The 19,586-nt window shown below is 45.8% G+C and overlaps 1 protein-coding gene across 16 annotated transcripts in view; it reads right to left on the reverse strand.

Annotated features, from left to right (window-relative positions):
- The window catches only part of EHBP1 (EH domain binding protein 1), a 185,121-nt gene that overhangs the window by 150,247 nt on the left and 15,288 nt on the right, over positions 1-19,586 (reverse strand). For all 16 annotated transcript variants that reach the window (XM_015856563.2, XM_032443929.1, XM_015856565.2 and 13 more), the window contains 2 exons: positions 9,356-9,413; positions 1,160-1,255 (listed from right to left, as the gene is read on the reverse strand). In XM_015856563.2, the coding sequence (XP_015712049.1) occupies positions 1,160-1,255; positions 9,356-9,413 (154 nt within the window). The remainder of the gene's footprint in view (positions 1-1,159; positions 1,256-9,355; positions 9,414-19,586) is intronic.

The raw sequence follows: 19,586 nt of genomic DNA on the forward strand, positions 1-19,586 counted from the left end.
CCTAACATGTCAGCACATACACATTGAAGAACCATGTGCATTTCTGCTTCACTTTAACTGTTAAAAATATTAAGTAACATCTAACGCCTTACATAATCATATTCAGATTATACAGATACGCAGCACAGTCACATAATGGCGTTAAATGACTTAATCTAAGCAGAGGCCCTTGAAGCATGCAAAGGCAAACAATTTCTGCTAGTGAACTTCTGAACTTCAGTTGAAGCCTACGTGTCTGCTATGAAAAGAGACAAATTTATGACAGCATCACCAGCCACCCAGGAAGTTTCCTTTCATCGGCCATACAAGGACAAAAATATACAGGAGAGAAATCCCCTTCACAATCTCAGTGAACCACATCATAAATTCACACTTGCAAGCTTAGTGGCTAACTAGGACCAACTTGTAACCAGTTATTCAGGGAAGTCCCAAAAACAGGACACAGAAATAACTTTAGCCCAAGGCTGTAAAGGGTATGGTTACAAATAAGGATGCACCATCCAAAGCTGCAGTTTATCTTTAAGCAGAAAGGACTCTGTCCATCACCACTGGGGAAATCCAGCACAACCATCCATTTCTCTCCTCGCCTTGAAGTCACACAGGCTTTTTTTGGTCAAACAAAATAAATGCAGCTCCTTAGAAAAAAATATCCTGCCAAATCATACATTCTCTGTACTATTAAATACTCCAAATCTGCTCTTAAGATTGTGCTATGGCAAGTCCTGCGCTGTTAATGTGACATCCTAAATGTTGTGAAATGTGAACCTGGATCCTCCTTCTTAATCCAGATCGAAACAGTCACTCCGCTGCAGCTGGACAGGGAAGTCTAGAAATGGCTGTTTTCATGACTTCTGGCTTGTAACATTTAAAGAAAACCAACCAGACTAAAACCCATGCCAAGCATCCACATATGTACTACGTGCATACTCACACATGTACTCAGCTCTACACCAGTGACTCACGGTAATCAGCTCAATGGGATATTTCAATGATAACTACGACAGCAACCTCTGGCAGGACACAGACCATCCTTCTCTCCTGTGGAACTGAGGCTGTGCAGGTAATGATTTAAACCCACAAACATGTCTTTTTTTTTTATTATTTTTTTATGTACATTGCTTACAAAACATGGAAGATTATTAAAAAAAGCCCCACATACCTTAAAAAGTGTCACAGTAATCTCAACATTTTCAGGAACAGGCCATACCACCACCCCACGGTACGGGTTTTTGATTCCAGGCTGCCAGCTGTGAGCCTAAAGAAAGGAAAGAAAACGTCAGCTTCAAACCATTATAAAGGTGCAGACCTGACTCTCGCAGGCCCAGCAGCACAGGCAGGTGTAACAAGCCGCTGACTCCCAAAGGCTGCTTTCTGAAACGCATGGCTCCATGCAACTCTGTAAAAGACATCATTAATAACAGGAGTCAGGAAACATGGACCACTAGGAGCAAGTTATTTCCATGAGCACAAGTTGTCCTTACAAAGTCCTGAGCTCTGGCTTTTAAGCACACAGCACAGAGCGAGACACTCAGAGCCCTGCAAAACCCCAGGCTGTAAGTACAGAGCTTCTGTAATGAGCTGGGCTTTATTTTGGTTTTATTCTGATGAGGGAATGTTTTAATTAAAGAAAACACGACAAGTGCAGTACACTGTATCTTTGCACCTGATAAAGCAAAAAAAAAAACAAAAAAAACACAAGGCAAGAATTTATAATACAGATTGAATGCTGCTACAACCCTTAAATTCTCATTTAGGATTAGTAGGCTGAGGTACACGCACCTAGAAAGAATACAGCGAAAGAGCCTGAGAACACGTTTATCTTTACTCATCAATTTGGATTGATGCAGGACAGGATCAGTACTGAAACTACAACAGCCAGCCCTGAAAAATGCCAACTGCGAGTTCTTCTGTTGCAGAGTAAGCTTGGAGGAAAGCATGTTTAACATCACCCATGTTGTGATGCTGTAGGACAAGTGAGGGAGGGATGCCAATGCACAACTGACTGCTGAACAGGAAGGGTGCTATTAAAAATCCAGTAAGTTTGATCAGGAAAGAATGAACAATCTCACTACTGGTATCTGAAGCCAATTAACAAGGCTTTTTTTGTCTTTTCCTTGAAGCTCTCGAGCATCACTGTTCACTACAGATCTATCCTCCTGTCCCTCAGATCCTCAGACTAAAACTCCCTGTGTACTGTAGTAATAACAATAGTAGGGCTTGCCTCTCAGGTAACCCTTCAAGGCCTAAACAGCTCGGCAGCCTCTCCTAACACCCAGCCTGCACAAAGCTAAGCTCTGCAGTCAAGCTGTAGGTGACAGCAAGTGCTGAGGCAGCAGGGGCAGAAGAGGCAGGATGGATGGATGGAAGCAGAGGTGGAAAAGCTGGGAAGAGCCATGAAGCTGAAGAATGGGGAAGCTGTGGGCACAACACAGCCTAAGCAGCCACCAGAGAAAGGAGCCCTGTCTGCCCACGCAGCCATAGACGCGCTACACACTCAATTTCCATCCCAAAGTCTTTGTTCTCTTGCTGAACATCGCCAACTCCCTCGTGATTTTATCAGAGACTTTTGCCATCTTTGTTTTTTTGTTACATCTCCAGCTCTCAAAGACGTCTTATTAGGTAGGAAATTCCAGCAAGTTTCTGTGTTTTGTGCCTGCAGAATCCAATTAAGTATAGCCATTTATTATCATTGGATATTATATTATCATTGGATAATACTTATACTAGACCCGGCTGCCCAGGGCCCCATCCAGCCTGGCCTTGAACACCTCCAGGGACAGGGCATCCACAACCTCTCTGGGCAGCCTGTTCCAGCACCTCACCACTCTCCTGGCAAAGAACTTGGCCCTGACATCCAACCCAAGTCTTCCCTCCTTCAACTTAAAACCACTTCCCCTTGTCCTGCTATTATCTACCCTTGTAAAGAGTTGACTCCTCTCCTTGGGTGTCAACATTTGGACAAAAAATGGACCAAAACCAGCAGCTTCTGCTCTGCAGAGGGGCCTTCCTCCTCTTTCCAGACACCACTTTTCATGAAGCTAATGGCTCTGGAACCAGCACCTTTCTGAGAGTTTTGGCCGATGTTGACACATGCCAAACCTCTGCTTTCTGAGGCCCAGATGCTGACAGCCTGCTCAGCCAAGGATCACCTTTATAAAATGAACTGGAAGATGAGCACTCACTGGTGCAGGCAAAGCTTCAGTTCAAGAACTGTATCAGCATTACCTCCTACCAGCAGAGCTGGTGACAGGCAATAAAAATATACACACACACACAGATATACATGATTTTCTGTCACTGTAACAGGCACATCACTGGAAGCGAGGAGCAGGAGACAAGTTCCAGCTAATGAGCTTTTAAAGTAAAGCCGTTCTGTGATCAGCTGAATGTCACTAAATCTTCCTTTAGCTTTCAAAAAGAATCACTGTACCTAACAAACAGCCGGCAAAAAAAGGTAATACTGAAACTACATCTGGGTTGTTGGGAAGAGGAAAGGGAAAAGGGAAAACAAAGGGGGGAAAACACAGGGGAAGTGCTAACAACTCAACGATAATTAATACTTAATATGGGGAGTGTTATTCTAATGCAGTTTTTCTCCTGCCAGGGACATCCACAGTGCAGTTTCTTGAAATTGCATCGGATTCGTTCCGCCACCATTTTAAGCCCTCCCCCCCACAGCCACTTTGCTATGTGAGCAGGATCAGGCCATCTGCCCAGAGCAGGCCTGTCAACACTTCCAGCCCTGTGCTGAGCTTCTGGCAGGGCTCATAGAAAGCCCAACGCGCCTCTGCAGCACTCCAAGGCAGCTCCCCCCTCCAGCTCCACTCCTCACTGCATGGCCAGGCAGACTTCTCCCTCATCTCCTCCTCATCCTCACTCACCTTCCCTCTCAGCCCATCCCTGCAGCAGGGAGGCAGAAGAGGTCTGGCCCATGAATGCCTCCTGCACAGCCCTTCCCTCCAGCAGCTCCCAAACCTGGGGGGTGAGAGCCGAGGCCTACAGCAGAAATGCTTTGCTGAGTTTCCAGGAGAAAAACAACCACTCCTTTTTTCTGCCAGGGAAAACAAGAGGAAAAGACATAGAGTGAGGGCTAGTTTAAATAAGGAAACAGGAGCTACAGGAGGGGTTGCTGAAACACCCTATAAATAGATTTGGACCATGACTGATCGTCCAGCTTACTGCATTGCTTGGCACAAAGCAGAGGCCTGACGAGGAGTAAAGCTGCTTAAGAAAGCACATGGAGCTGATCCTACAGACTCTCACGGGTACTTCAGGCTACCCAGTTCTTTCTCCATATTTTTTTTTCCTCCAAGATGATGACAGTCACAATCTGCACAGCTTACTTCCTTATCTACACATCCATCTGGAACATCTCAACCATTCTGCTCTGGTTGATCTGGGAAGACAAATGAGGCACTCCTGTGGTTTGGGTCTCTGGTTCCAGAAAGAATCTTCAAAAAGAGACTGAATTGAGCAGCTTTCAGGGCCAGATAATGAGAATGTCCAGCACTCCTCCAACAGACCTTCCCATGAACACCTTCAATTCATCAGCACACACCTGTTACAAATGTTATTATGCATCCGTCTATTACTGCTAAAAGCTACAGAACAGCTGCTAATCTCAGAAAATGAGCAATAGCTGGTCTGTAGAAAACAAGTTTGCTAGCAGCAGGCTTGCTGTTCAAGCTTCATGTGACTCACACGCACTCATGACACACTCACTGAACACATGACTCATGTTCCCTTTCCCCAGACCTTGCCTTATTTGCTTCCCGTGGCAGAGGATGCTCAGTTAGTTAAGAAGCAGTTTTCATCACCCCTTTGTGTAGTTTCAAGCCTCATCTCTATTTAAAACTGAGCTGAGAGTTATGTTTCCTCATGGTTTTTGTGGGACATCCATCCCTTTCAGCCACTGCACCTCCAAACATCACCAAATTTTAATTTTATGGGGTCCCTGGAGAGCAGGATGGTATTTTAGTCCCCAATTTACAAGCAGAGATAAAAATAGCCAGTTCCCACTGATTTTGCGCATTCTTAAATCAGCTAGGACCATACTTCATGATGATTAAGCATGAAACCATCTTCTCTTTTGTTTTCCAACACTTAGACTTCTCTTACTTCAGCTGCAATGATGGCTGCTCAACTCTGCTGCAAGTCAGTCACTATGCCCCAGACACCCACTAAATGGACAAGTACATCAAATCTAGACTCAACCTTCTGCCTGGCCTCAGCCAAAACTGTGTAGATGACTATGTCGGTGTGACAAAAGCCAATTCCTCAAGGCAGCATTTTATCACATCGCGGTGAGGCAGCCTTTTTTGTTCATTTCCTACACCTCCTTCAACAAACACCCCCAACTTCCTCACCAAGTAAGCGGTTTCACTCACTGCTCAATGTCTGTGTTCTCTCTAACTATTCTCAGCTTAACGAGGAAGCAATGCTATAGAAAACAATTTGCAGTTGCCTTATTAAAGGGTACATCGCATGCCTAAAAGACTATGTGCCAGCTATAAGAATGACTCACGCTAATTCTGAGTGCTTGCATTTGCAACCCTACATAACTTCCCTAATTTACTAGTAAGCCCAAAGGCTCAGGAGTGCTATAACCAAACTGCACTGGTGGCAGGCAGTCACCAGCATGCTGGAGCCACAAAGTGCCTTTGTAACAGCAGTCAGTGAAAGAGCTCAGAGCGAGGACTGGCACTTGGCAATGAAGGAGCCAGGAAAGGCAACAGATGGCCAAGGACAGCAAAACAGGTGGTCCCACTGTTGCTTTACTGATAGCAAGTCCTCAGAAAGCTGGGTGGGCAGCTCTTGTGGACAAGGGATCCTTCCTACTCCCTACACACAGATCCCCTATACTCCCTGTCCCTCTGCTTCTCCTGGCTCCGCTCTCCCTGTTGAAGTCCCTTCCCTGTTCATGGAGTTGTTCCTCCTCCTCTTGGTGAACAGCTTTTGAGAAAGCTGCAGCACAGGTGCTGAAATCACAGGAAAGACACTTTCTCTCCACTCTGATCACAAAGTATCTTTGAAGAATAATTCTGCAGGCTCTCAAGAAGCAAGCGCAAATCTGATCCTTCAGGAGGGTGTAATGGAAGCGCAAGTCTGCATGTGTTCACAGGAACAGCAGAAGGTACCTCCTCCACATCACGGCTACAACTCTTCAAATTGAAATTTCTGAGTTCAAAGCCTGCAAATTCAAGAGCATCTCAATTAAATAAAGGTAAACATATTTACAACACATTTTCTCTCATTCTACACCAGAACAAAGACTTTCCTTCCTTCAGAATCCAGCATAGGCCCACCAAGATGATGAGGGGACGAGAACAACCCTCAGAAGAGGAGAGACTTGGCAGTCCCAGCTCAGCCTACAAAAGGGGATGCTCAATGGCTTCTCATCAATACGCATTCGAAATCTCTAAAGCAAGGCAGCAAAGAAGTCAGAGCCAGGCTCTGTTCAGTGGCACCCAGTGAGAGGATAAGAACACATTCTGGACCACAGAAGGCTCCTCCTAACCACCAGGCAGCAGTTCTGTGCAGTGCAGGTGATAGAGCACTGGCATGGGGACCCAAAGGCAGTGGGGTGTCACCTTTGGACACCTTCAGCAGTCACCTGGACACAACCCTGGGCATCCTGCTCTGTTCGGCCCTGCTGCTGGACAAGGTGACCTGCAGGAGTACCTTCTAACCTTGAGCATTCTGCAAGTCTGAGATTGATCTGTTACAAACATCCTTCACTATCTCTAGCTATACCAAAAGGTCATAAAAGAAGTCTCTGCAGCATCTTTATTGTAAAACCTCATTCCTTTCCACCTCCTTCTCAAAGAAGCTTAAAAACAGAACATTACTAATGCTTGGTACTCTTTAAGCCCAAGGTCTGTCAAAAACAAAGAGGAAATACTCATTTGATTTGCTTCCAAGAAGGTAATTAGATGAAATAAACACATTGAATAAAGTATTTTACTGGCAGGATGACCAAGAGATCAAGAACAGTTATTGATCTGCAGTCTTGGACCCAAGTAGCTCAGACCGTATCAACATCCTACGCTTTAGAATTAAATCCACCCTTTGTTAAGGCCTCAGTGCCACTCAACCTCTTTGAAGTACCTTTGTGGGCTATTACCAGGCAGGAACTAATGAGTTGAAAGAGAGAGACTCCAAGTCCCAGACAGATCTACCACCTTACCTGAGAAATGCATCTGCTTGTGGTTAGGAAGAGAATGGATATTTACATTTATGGCCCAGCTGAAATAACCTCAGCCCAAAAGCTGAGCTAGGGTTAAGAAACCTTAGGTCAGTGAAATGCTGCTGTTGGAGCCCACACAGCCATGTTGTAACAGCACAGGCAAAAACCCACCCCCTTACAAAGCCCCGCTGGATTTTATTAGACCTTCTGTTTCTGAGCATCTCCTAAATCTCAGCAAACCAAATGCAAGGACAAATATCCTGCTTTTCACTTGGTTTCTCAGCACTGCGGTGCTTGTGTAAATATTGAATTTTCTGTTCTGCAATACCTTTTCTCTCTCTGTGCTACTGAATCAAGCAGAAAAACCACAACGGATATTTACATCAGAAGTTACTACCCTGATACACATCATGCTGTAACTTCAATGTAACCGGAGCCGCTTTATCCTTCAATGACAGGCAGACAGTCCAACTAGAACAAGAACAGTTATCTTGGAAAAGGTGCCAGACTAAGTTCACACCTCTGTGTTTACTCACTACATAATACCTTTGGTTTTTCATACTCTAAAGCAGAAGTCAGGATGCACACATTGGAATAGGCATTCGGTTGTAAAGTCATTTTCAGCCAATAATACGGCTTTAGGAGACAAACCTTAAAGTAATTTAGACTTCTGTTTAAAAGACCAAACATAGCAAAAACACACAACAACCAGAAAAAGAAAGAAACATCTCCTAAGCAGGGTAGGAAACCACATACTGTGTTTTCTAAACATTAAGATTCTTCAGTGAATATTTCAAGATACATTCTGTGTTACAGGTGTCCTCTCTCCACTGTCACAGTTCTTGGGGATATCATAAAGTTACACACACAAGCTCTGACAGTCTCTGTTTAACCAAAATATTAAGGAATTGTTCCCAAACTTCCTCTTCTTGACAAGATCACAGGCCACAGGCCTGAACAGGGTGAAAGGCAACAGCTATGGGTAGTATGGAGGGCATAGATCAGCACACAGCCCTTCTTTGCCCTGTAGGCCTGCCTGGAGTTGGGACTCATCATTCCTCCAGCTCATTCAAGCTTCTGCCCTCTCACTTAGCAGTATCTGGGCAGACAGAGGACAGCCCTGCTCCACAGGACATGAGTTGACAAAATAAGTCCTCTAACATGAACAGCGTCCAAAAAACCTTTGATTCCTCACTGTATACATGCAATAGATTCCCCACCTTCCTCTGCACTACAACAACTGACAGCTAGGATTAACAGATGATTTCACTCCTATAAGTTGATAATATAACACTACACAAGACACGGCCATGTTAGACACAGCCGAGGTTTAGAAATCTCTGCTGTTTGTTTCAGTCAAGGTGCAAGTGGGGGGCATTTGTTTGTAGCTTAACTTTCTACAGAAATAGAGCCACAAAAACAGACCATCCATCTCGTCTCCCCCCTCTCCCCAGGCCCAAAGGAGACTCCAGACAGGATATCAGCATCTCACCGCCACAGCAGTCTACACTAACTAACCACCTTCCAACAGAGACAGTACCCTAATAACACTTCCACATTCATCACTGCAGGAAGAAAACCAAAGTTCCAAGAAGTGAGAGCTACTCTGCTTGTAAAACGTTACACAGACAAAAAACAGCTCAGCACAACACAAATTTTATGTCATCAGCATTAAACACAAATTCACAGACTTCCTCAGTGTTTGTGGGAGTTCCATGTTAAAACTGAACTGGAAGTTACCATACAGAGCTGAGAGAGACACTCATATTCTTTTTGACTTCCTGCGTTTTCTATTTGTGAAATAGCCTCTTATTCACATTTTATCTCTTGCGGGGCTGTGAAATTCTTCCTATTTTTTAATTATTTTAAGACACTTTTAGTAGTGAAACATTCTTTTTAATTTAGTCTAGCAATTAATAACCGAAATTGAACTGATGTGATGCACTCATGCTAAACAAATAACTCAAGCAGAAATCAGAGTTAAGTGTTTCCATCAATCAGTGCTGACATCAACAGCAGCTTATGCAGAACCTTAAAGCTATACCGAGTTAGAAGAAAATGCAATTATTCCTCATTTATTCTGCTGCTCCCCCCACTCAAGAGATGAGTCCCTCAAACAGCTGACTCTGCTGGCCACCACAGTGGGAAGGTACTGAACGATCAACTAACCTTAGAGGATTTTCTTCGGCTCCTTCTTGTCCAAACCACCACTAGTTTATCTGGCTGCCTGTTGAGGAAAAGGAAATACAGCTTGAATTACAAAGAAATCAATATGAAAACAGCTTATATTAAAGCTCTTGCAGTACATAATGTATCCTCTCAGAATGCCATTATCTCTTCAAAATAGCTTCTCTAAAAGCACTCTCAGAATCAAGTAATTTAGCAGGAAAATTAGCATTGTGTTTACAGAAAGAGCCTGTCCTCCAGTCAGCACACTCATGTTCCATCCCTCCTGCATTCCTTGCCTGCAGGCATCTCTCCACAGGGCTGAGAACAGGACATAGCCCACCATTCACTCCTGCAAATGTAGCCTCTTCAGAGACGCCCCTGAAACAATCCAGCACTCAAAACATGTATCAATGCAAGCTCTTTCTTGAACTGCTACGAGATAGACTGACAAGGCTCTGCTAAGCAGCAATGCTAACATTCCATTTTTTACATCCCCAAAAGATATTTTTCCTACTCAAATACCTCAAACATCAAGAGAACAAAGTGCAGCATCACATATTGAAATCTCTTTAGACGACCACAGACAGAAAAATCAGAGCTCCCTCAACTTCAGCTCCAAATGACAAGCACACTGAAGCCTAGCACAGCTCTCCAAGCCACTATTTGATCTCATACTTGCAATGAGCATACACAGAAACTCAATGGGGGGCACTTCCAGTACACAGTTTTCTCTTTAAACATAGTTGTTAGTTCTTGTTAATAGCTGAAAGTCATATTAGTTCTTCCTTATTAGTTCTACAATTGTCCCCAAGTGACTTTTGACGTGGACCTAACTTGATTTTTATGTTCTGACCCCATGATTCACTTCCCACCCTGTAACTGCACTTCTGATCCCACTCCCAGACCCATCATCGCTCTTACGGAAGCTCCCGACCTTCCGCTCCTCGTTTTTTCCTGCCTGATGACACAACTTCCATCAGCAGGCCTGACTGCCAGCAATTTCCAACAGAGTTCGTATCTCCATGTAGAAGTGACAAGGCTGGGACTCTGCTTACCACTATGATTATTGAGACACTGTGCTGCAATAATTCTGCATCCCTAAAGCCGACAGCAGAGTGTTTTCTGTTCAGAAATCACAGTTAGGTGAGGGAAATATGCTAAAGAAAAAGTGAAGATTTAGGGAATGCTCTGAACATATCATAAGATGAATCCAAATAGCATCCACGCAAGTGCCCAGAATTGCAGAGACTCTATTAGCCACTCTTCTAATGAGCAGCTAACTGCTTTATCAGGCTGAGAGCTCATCTGAAGCACTGAAGTGCTGGCTACCATATTACATACTTTCACACTGATGCATTCATCATTTCTACAGGCTGCAATAGAGCTCATAGATCATTTATAATTTACATTTAAATACCACCAAAACTAAAGTTATTCTGAAAGACAAAAAAATAAAGCAGATAAAGGCCAGGTGCCATGCATGACATAGGGACACCAGATCCTATTTGCTATTCTTATATGTATTCTCCCTCTTTCAGCCCTGGCATGCTCGGGTGTATGTCAGAACTGGCTACTAAGCATGCACAAGGGACAGACATTCTTGATGCAGTCTTTCCATACTCTCTGGATCTGCTAGCAGACTTGAAGAGCAAGTTTCCACAAGCTTTCATCAGAAGAACACCTGCACCTAGAATTAACTTCCCAAATTAGCAGGAAAAACAAACAAACAAATAGACCTAACAGCCCGCGACACCCATCTCAGAGCAGCTGTAGTTTATGGGCACAGGAAGAAGGTAAGAATTGGGTAATGGAGAAAAGCTGTTCAGCCCTTTTCCATCATCCACCTGCCCCACAGCAAGACCCTAAAACGGACGAGGTTTGATCTGGAGGACAGAGGGAAAAGGAAGAGACAAAAGCAGAGACATTACCACCCCTTACAGACACTGCCAGTGGTACAGGCACCAGCCCACCAGGGAGCTTCTAGTAATACCCAATTGTGCAGGCAGGCAGCCAGCAGATACATAGCCCACCAGAGACCCTGGGAACGAAGCTGAGGATGCTACCTAAGCCCTGTCCTTTCCTGCAGCTCCAGCTCAGATAACAACAAGCCTCTTCTCCTCTTCCTGGTTTTATCCTGTACATTCTGGCATCAGAAGTGCAGTCAAACACAAGCAACCCTCTCCTACTACACTGGCATGTGCACCAGGCTGGTAACGGGCCTTACACCGTGTCTGATTCTTCCAGATCACGTCAATCTGCACCACGGCTTTGCTTCACATCAGCTGTCAGAGCCAGCTGGTGCCACAGTGCAGCTCTCGGGTGGGAGCTGCTGCATACGAGCTGTTGACACCAGGACTGGATTTACTTCCCAGTTCTGAAGGACTCCTTCTGTCAGCAATACAAAACATACACACGCTAACACGAAAAAGAGAGACACCATTCACACGGAGAAGTTGGAGCCACGCTGACAGGAGTGCAGAGAACCCCCTGGTTCTCCAAGGCTTTTTCTAGGGGCTTTATTTTGTTAAGTACTGAGCACACTGCTCCTGCAGCTCCAAGTATCTGAGAGATCCGCTTCAAGGGGTGCGCTGCCTACATAGAAAGAAATCACAGCATGGAGACAGGAAAACTGGCAAGAAGGAATGGGGAGAGGAGCGGAGAGCAGAAAGTATCCTGAAGGATGAGCTTTCCCATTGAACATCACATGCTTAACTGAAATAAACACAAAGTCATTTTTCTCAAGGGGTTTTCTTCAAGCAAATGACAAATCCGACCATTGAGAAGTATCTTCACGGAAGTGATTTACAAAGGAAGCCATGAATGATGTTCTCTCCCAGAATCTGTTCATTGCTCCTCTACATCAATGCACACACAACAGAAAAAGCCCAGCTCACATCTTAGGGAGGAAATCTGCAGTTCAGGTTACTAGCAATGCCTCACTGCTAGAAAACGGCCAAGCCCAAATCATTCTCTTTGCCGATTTAAAGCAGTTCAGTAAGATTTGATCCTGCAGGCGTCTCCCCTCCCACACATCGTAAACCCAGGCTGCTCATTAACCACCAGGACAAGCAAATAAAGCTTCCTCCTTGAGGATCGGATTCAGTATTTTTTCTGTAAGCAAACCCTGTAAACTGAGAAATTGTTCCAAAATCAAACAAGCTGAACAAATACCAACAGCCAGCTCTCAAAGATAACACTGCTATCCTCTACTGCACAAGCAGCATTTTTCTTCCCTTGGAGCCCACTGGCTTTAAGATAGCCCAGTACTGAGCCCCAGCACTTTTCTGTGTGCTTCGCAACACAAGACAGGGTACTTATGGTAATATTTACTGTACTATCTACAAGCGATAAGCGAAAGTTACTCAGCAAAGCAATGGAGAATGTTATGATTTCAAAGCATGTGGCTCAGGAAAGGGCTTCGTCACTGCCCTACAAATTAAGTAAATAAAAGGAGATTAGAAAGGACAGATTAATACAACATCTATAAGTTAGAAGCATGCCTGCTTTTCCTGTCAGGTGGAAGCCACAATTCTGCTACCTTCCATTCCCCCATTAAAACAACTGAGGAAAAAAAAAAACCCTAAGCAAAATTAGATCTGGACTTCTCCACACCCACATCTACCAAATCCATCCCACAGACTGGAAGGCACTACACGCCATCAGACCCTCACCTCGTGTGCCACAAACTGCACTGACTGCAATGCAGGCTGAGCAAGAATCAAGGTCTTCTGGGATTCAGTTTGACCATTACGGGAAATATTTGGCATGGCATTTTGATTACAGAACTCTCCAAATATAATTTGTGAGAGATGGACATAAAAGGTACTAATCTGCTGTTAGCTCGTTTTGCAAGTTTGTTTTCAGTGGGGACAGATAACACTGGCCAGGAAAGATGCATATTTTTCCACCAAGCCTACGATCTGATTTTGATAGCAGCAAACTACAGAACACTTACACTTAGTGTCTGCTGTTGGAAGGAATCACAAACACTGAACCCGAGTTACAGTGCCCGAAGCCAATGGCAGGACCAATTCCTAACAGCCCTTTGCTCAGAGGGCAGCAAACGCAGATCAATATTTGTTTGTAACAGGGTATCATTGTGTTCAACAGCACCCAGCCATCCTTACATAATAGGATGCCCCAAGTACATGTCCAGTGTACACAGGCACACACACGGCCTGTGCTCTGGCATCCAATTGCTCGTGCTGGGTTTTGCTTTCAGGGTGGAAGGAGATAGTTTTTCCTCTTACCATGTTTGATCAGAATGGCCTTAATTATTACAAGCTGCTAGATTAGTCTTGTGAAGCAAGCATAAAAGAGTGTAATTAACAAGAGAAGCAGCAGCGTTGGCACAATAGCATGCAGATGCACCTATTAAAGGATAAAAATAATTACTTGAGCACTGAAGGCAAAGTACTCCTGAAGCTAAAGTACTTCTGATAAGATTCTGATTCTTTTTAACCTTTACCCCTCTGCACTGCGCACAGCAGCACAACCAGCACTTCATCAGAACCTTCATTAGAACCCAGCCCTCCCGCCCCACCAGCACCGTTCTCTATCTGACTGTTGGAATGCTATCAAGGCACTTTAACAGCCTTTAAAAAATAAATGCCATCAGTTCTGCACTGCCATTAATTTGGGATGAACGCTACTTTTTCCTTATTTTACAGTTAATTAATTAGGAAAGACCTCTTTGCAGCGTAGCCTTCTGCGCCGGGTCCTATACCACGCTGCCTGTTACCATCACACAAGGCACTCATCAAGCACCAGCTTACTGTGAGCTCTGTATTAAAGCTTCCTCCTTCACAACTTCTGTTGGTCACAGTCAATGAAATTCCACAGCTCTGGCAGGTCCAGCCAATTCCCCACCGATGTTTAAAACAGCCCTGGAGATGCTGGGAAGAACGATGTCATGTGTTGACACAACTGCCAAATGAGCCATGCTGCTGAGAGAAGGTACAGCACCCAATGCAACAGGCACTAAATTGAAAAGGAAATAAAGATGGTATGCAGATAAAGTGCACCCCAACTACTTGTAGGATGAAGCACACTGTTAAATGAAGCTCTGCATCTCAGGGCAGGGTTTGGGGTTTCCTTTGCCAGTCTCCCTTAGCCATAGTAGGTTCTGTCTGCCTGCCATCAGAACGTCTCTCTGCCATCCAGGTATCATTTGGTGTGATCACACAAGGTGCTGAGATGCATTCGGCGGCAAAGCAAGCCCCAGGGGATGACACGCTCCCCCTGGAGCTGCTGCAGGAGGCCTGGGAGCAGCCCCAGGCACCACCTATGGCAGCCTGCATCTGCAGCACCACTGCAGTCTCCCATACCAGTGCAGCACAGCCTACACTTCAAGGCTCTGAAAGAAGTCAAAGATTGCTCTTTGTTCACTGCCCACACCTGACAGCTGTAGGGAGGCTGGGCAATGCCAAAAAAAAGCAGTCATTTGAACAGCCACAACAAGGGGACACCGGCTGAGATCCCTCTGCTTCTGCATCTTCACCTTGGCATCCAACTCAGCACAGCCCCTCCTCCATTTCTTCCCACCAGAGGCCTCTACGTATGTTTTCAAAACATGAGTTGCTGAAAACCTATTATTATTATTTGTAATACATACACAGCTAAACTGACCAACATCTACAAGACTTCTACAACCCCAAACTACACCTTCTATAAGAAGCTTTAGTCTGGTTTTGCTTGGTTAAAAAAGGAACAAAGTGAGAGGCTGTGATTATCTCAGAAGTGCAGTCAGAGCTATTGGATCTGCACAGCATCTATTTACAAGGCTAAACACGGAATGTGCAGCATGTAGGGCTGATGACTCGGTTTCCTTAAACCAAATACAAACGAAGTTTGCAGAACGAGCTGGATTAAACAAAACCCAAGTTCTTCCATTATTCAGAACAAGCGACAAGGACAGACTCAGCTTCATTTTTCAAGGAGGAATCACAGCAAAGAATCTCCAGCAAAACCAAACTCGACAGGCCTAGAGAAGAAAATCTTTCCTTAAAGCTTTTTGCAACAGAATTCCATACTGCAGAATAGCTAAAGAGATCTGCTGGAAATGATTTCCTATAGTACCCTGACTGCTTTAGGCAGACACGTAGCCTGGCAGTCTCACACCACACAACTACCACCCCAGAGTCTAGGAACGCCTCCCGGAGCCCTGCAACAAAACCCGCCCATGGCCTGCTGGTGAAACCAGGCTTCCCAGCCACACCAGGGTAAACCATGACAGCACACAGCTCTCAAGCTCAGGCTCTGAGCTCAGCTAACTGGGGCTCAGGCCAGCAGTGCCGTGCAGATACCCCTCATACATTCAAAACGAGTGTGTTGCTTTAAGAGTGCAAAGACCACATGGCTCAGGTCTCTGCGGTGCCTGATCTTATACAGTTGGGTTTTTTTAGTGTTTTGTGGGGTGTTTTATTTTCACATTGTTTTTCATAGCACACGTTCCTCTACATTTTAATAGCAATGAATCCACTGATTAAAAGCATTTGGTTTCCAGTGGGTTACTGCCCTGCTGAGTGGCACACAGTGTGAATAGGCTCTGCACAAACCAGCCTGTGCAGCCCGTCTGCTCCCAACCTGCGACCAACTTACAGCTCTGCTCTGCTCGCCTGTGCAGTTGGGGCCTGGCAGCTGCCAAGCCAACAAACACACTCGTTTGGAGTCCAAGTGATCTTCACCTCAGACCTAAAAGCAGGTTTGGAAGCTGGATCAGCAAGGTGAATCATCACTCTGCCTTGAAAGCCAAGCATCACCACCACACGCTCTGCTACACGGACACAAACGATGGATGGTTCCTTCCCCGTTCTCTGTAAATACCCGTGTTCACTGCGGTGTAAAACAACCACACACAGATTAGTAACAGGAACCAGGGAAACACAATTTTAGCAAATTGAAGCAAGCAAACCAATTATTTTGAATCCAAATTCCAGCTCTGACTCCCAGGCAGCACCCTGCCCTCACAGAACCCTCAGGCACCATGCATCAGCCTGCCCTGGTTCTGATCCTGCTCCACCACCCACACACACCTCTTCATGAGCTGAAGACCAAACCCCCATGCGACAGCATGTGTGTTACTGAGCATATGCTGAGCTATGTGCAACCCATGGGCTCATGCAGAGGACAACGACAGCTCAGTGTGTGCAGTACAGCTGCACCTTTTGAAGCTCCTTCCTAAATGGACAGCACCAGGGTTTTCTTATTCGTTTTGGATACAAAGCAACTTCTGTATTTGGACGATGCAGAGAACCTATAAACATTCCATACATTTCTGAGAAGGCAGCAGGTGCAGAACAGCCCCAGCTTTCAGAGCCTGTCTAGAAGATAAAGTTCACATCACCTGCTTCAGGTGCACAGATGGTGGAACTATGATCCTCACGCTGTCAACAGGGTAACGCTGATACCTATAGAGAACAAATAAGCACTAAGACACACAGCAGCCTTTCTCCTCAGTACTTGAAAGTTGGAGAAGCTTGAATACATAATCGAAGCTATAAAGGCAGTACAAACTCTTAACTTACAGCTCTAAACAAGTGTATTGCAGGGCTGGGTGATGCAGCCCCAGTGTGGAGCAAACCAGCAGGCAGCCCCATAGCGTGTGGTGTCCGGCCAGGGGGCAGCATGTGGAGTCTGTGTGACACAAGCTCATGCCTGGCTGTCTGAACGATGATCTTATCAAATAACAGAATCACAGAATCACAGAATTGTAGGGGTTGGAAGGGGCCTCTAGAGATCATTGAGTCCAACCCCCCTGCCAAAGCAGGCTCCCTACACCAACCATGTCACACAGGAAGGCGTCCAGGCGGGTCTTAAATATCTCCAGAGAAGGAGACTCCACCACCTCCCTGGGCAGCCTGTTCCAGTGCTCCGTCACCCTCACTGTAAAGAAGTTTTTCCGCACATTCGTGCGGAACTTCCTATTGCTGTACTTTCATCCCATTACCCCTAGTCCTATCCCCACACACTACTGAAAAGAGATCAGACTCACCACTATGGCTCCCACACCTCAGGTATTTATAAACCTGGATCAAATCCCCCCCTTATTTTTTCAAGGCTAAACAGACCCAGTTCCCTAAGTCTAAGGCTCTCCTCATAGGGGAGATGCTCCAGGCCCTTCACCATCTTAGTGGCCCTCCACTGGACTCTTTCCAAGAGATCCCTGTCTTTTTTACTGGGGAGCCAGAACTGGACACAGTATTCCAGATGAGCCTCACCAGGCAGAGTAGAGGGGAGGGATCACCTCCTTTGACCTGCTGGACACACATACTTTTTTAATACACCCCAGTATGCCATTGGCTTTTTGGCTACAAGGGCACACTGCTGGCTCATGGTCAATCTGTCGTCCACCAGGACGCCCAGGTCCCTCTCAGCAGAGCTCCTCTCCAGCAGCTCTTCCCCAGCCTGTACTGGGTGGCATGTTTTCTTACCCAGGTGCAAACTCTACACTTGCTTTGTTAAAACCGTCATCCGGTTTCTTACGCCCACTCTAGCCTGTCCAGGTCTCGCTGAATGCAGCACAGCCTTCAGGCGTGTCAAGCCAATCCTCCCAACTTCGTGTCATCAGCAAACATGCTGAGGGTGGTCTCTATCCCCTCATCAAGGTCATTGATGAAGATGTTGAACAAGACCGGACCCAGCACAGACCCCTGGGGTCGCCGCTTGTTACAGGCCTCCAGCCAGGACACCGCACCGCCAATGACAACCCTCTGCACTCTTCCAGTCAGCCAATTCTCGACCCACTTTCACCGTCCACTCATCTATCCCATACTTCTCAGCTTTGTTATAAGGATGTCATGGGGACAGTATCAAAAGCCTTACTGAAATCAAGGTAGACTACATCTACCACCCTCCCCCTGTCCACCCAGCTAGTGACAATCTTCATAAAGGCCACCAGGTTGTCGAGCACGATCTGCCCCTTGGTGAACCCATGCTGGCGTTCTCCTGATAACCCTCCTTATCACCCAGCGCGTCTGAGATGGCATCCAGCACAAGCTGTTCCAGTCTCCTTCTCTTAGGACAGGAGGTGAGGCTGACTGACCTATAGTTACCCAGGTCTTCTTTCTTGCCCTTTTGAAGACTGGAGTGACACTGCCGTCCTCCAGTCTTCAGGCACCTCCCCAGTTCTCCAAGACCTCTGAAAGAATTACAGAGAGCGGCTGCGAATGACCTCCGCCAGCTCTCTCAGCACCCGCGGATGCACCCCATCAGGTCCCATGGATTTATGGACCTTAATGTTTCCTAGGCATCACGGACACCTCTTTCTGACTAAAGGGAAATCTCCCATTCCCCGGATCTCTCATCAACCTCCAGGGTCCGCGGATTCTGAGAGAAGAGCCCTTTCACTAAAGACAGAAGCGAAGAGGCATTCAGGATTTCCGCCTTCTCAGCATCCCCTGTTACCAGAGCGCCCCCCTCACTTAGTATGGGGCCCACATTCTCCCTGCCTTCCTTTTGCTGTTAACATATTAAAAAACCTTTTTTATTTTCTTATCTCCTTAGCTAGATTCAACTCCAAGTGGGCTTTGGTCTTCCTGGTCGCATCTCTGCAGTCCGACTACATTCGTTATTGTTCCCAAGTGGTCAGACCCTTCTTCCACATATATGATACTTTCTTCTTTCCGCGAGCTTGCACATGAGCTCCTTACTCATCACGCAGGTCTCCTTGCACCTTTTACATATTTCTTAGTCACAGGGACGCACCGAACCTGAGCTTGGAAGAAGAACCGTTTAAACGCTTAACCAGCTCTCACAGGCCCCTTGCCTTCTAGCACCCTGGCCCACGGGAAGCCGCCAAGTAGGTCCAGAAGGAGATCAAAGTTGGCTCTCCTGAAGTCCAGGGTTGCAATCCTACTTTTTTGCTTTGCTTCCTCCACTCAGGATCTCGAACTCACCATCTCATGTCACTACATCCAAGCTGCCCCAACTTTTACTTCCTTAACAAGTCCTTCATTATTGGTGAGAATAAGGTCCAGCAACGCCCCACCCCGTGTCGGTTCCTTTACCACCTGCATCAGAAAGTTATCTGCAATGATAATCCTGAATTCATCGCATCTATTCTGAGCTCATGCACAATGAGCTCTCCAATAAGGCTCCTCATCTGTCATCAACCTCCTTTTGCAAATTGTTGTGCTTTAAGTGTGGACAGCTTCGGTCACCTTAAAGCCCGAATGCTCTATGAGGATTAATCAGAAGGAATCACAGGGATTGGGGAGAACCTTGTCAATTG

This window comes from Coturnix japonica, chromosome 3 (assembly GCF_001577835.2).
Source record: "Coturnix japonica isolate 7356 chromosome 3, Coturnix japonica 2.1, whole genome shotgun sequence".
Classification (NCBI taxonomy): Eukaryota; Metazoa; Chordata; class Aves; order Galliformes; family Phasianidae; genus Coturnix; species Coturnix japonica.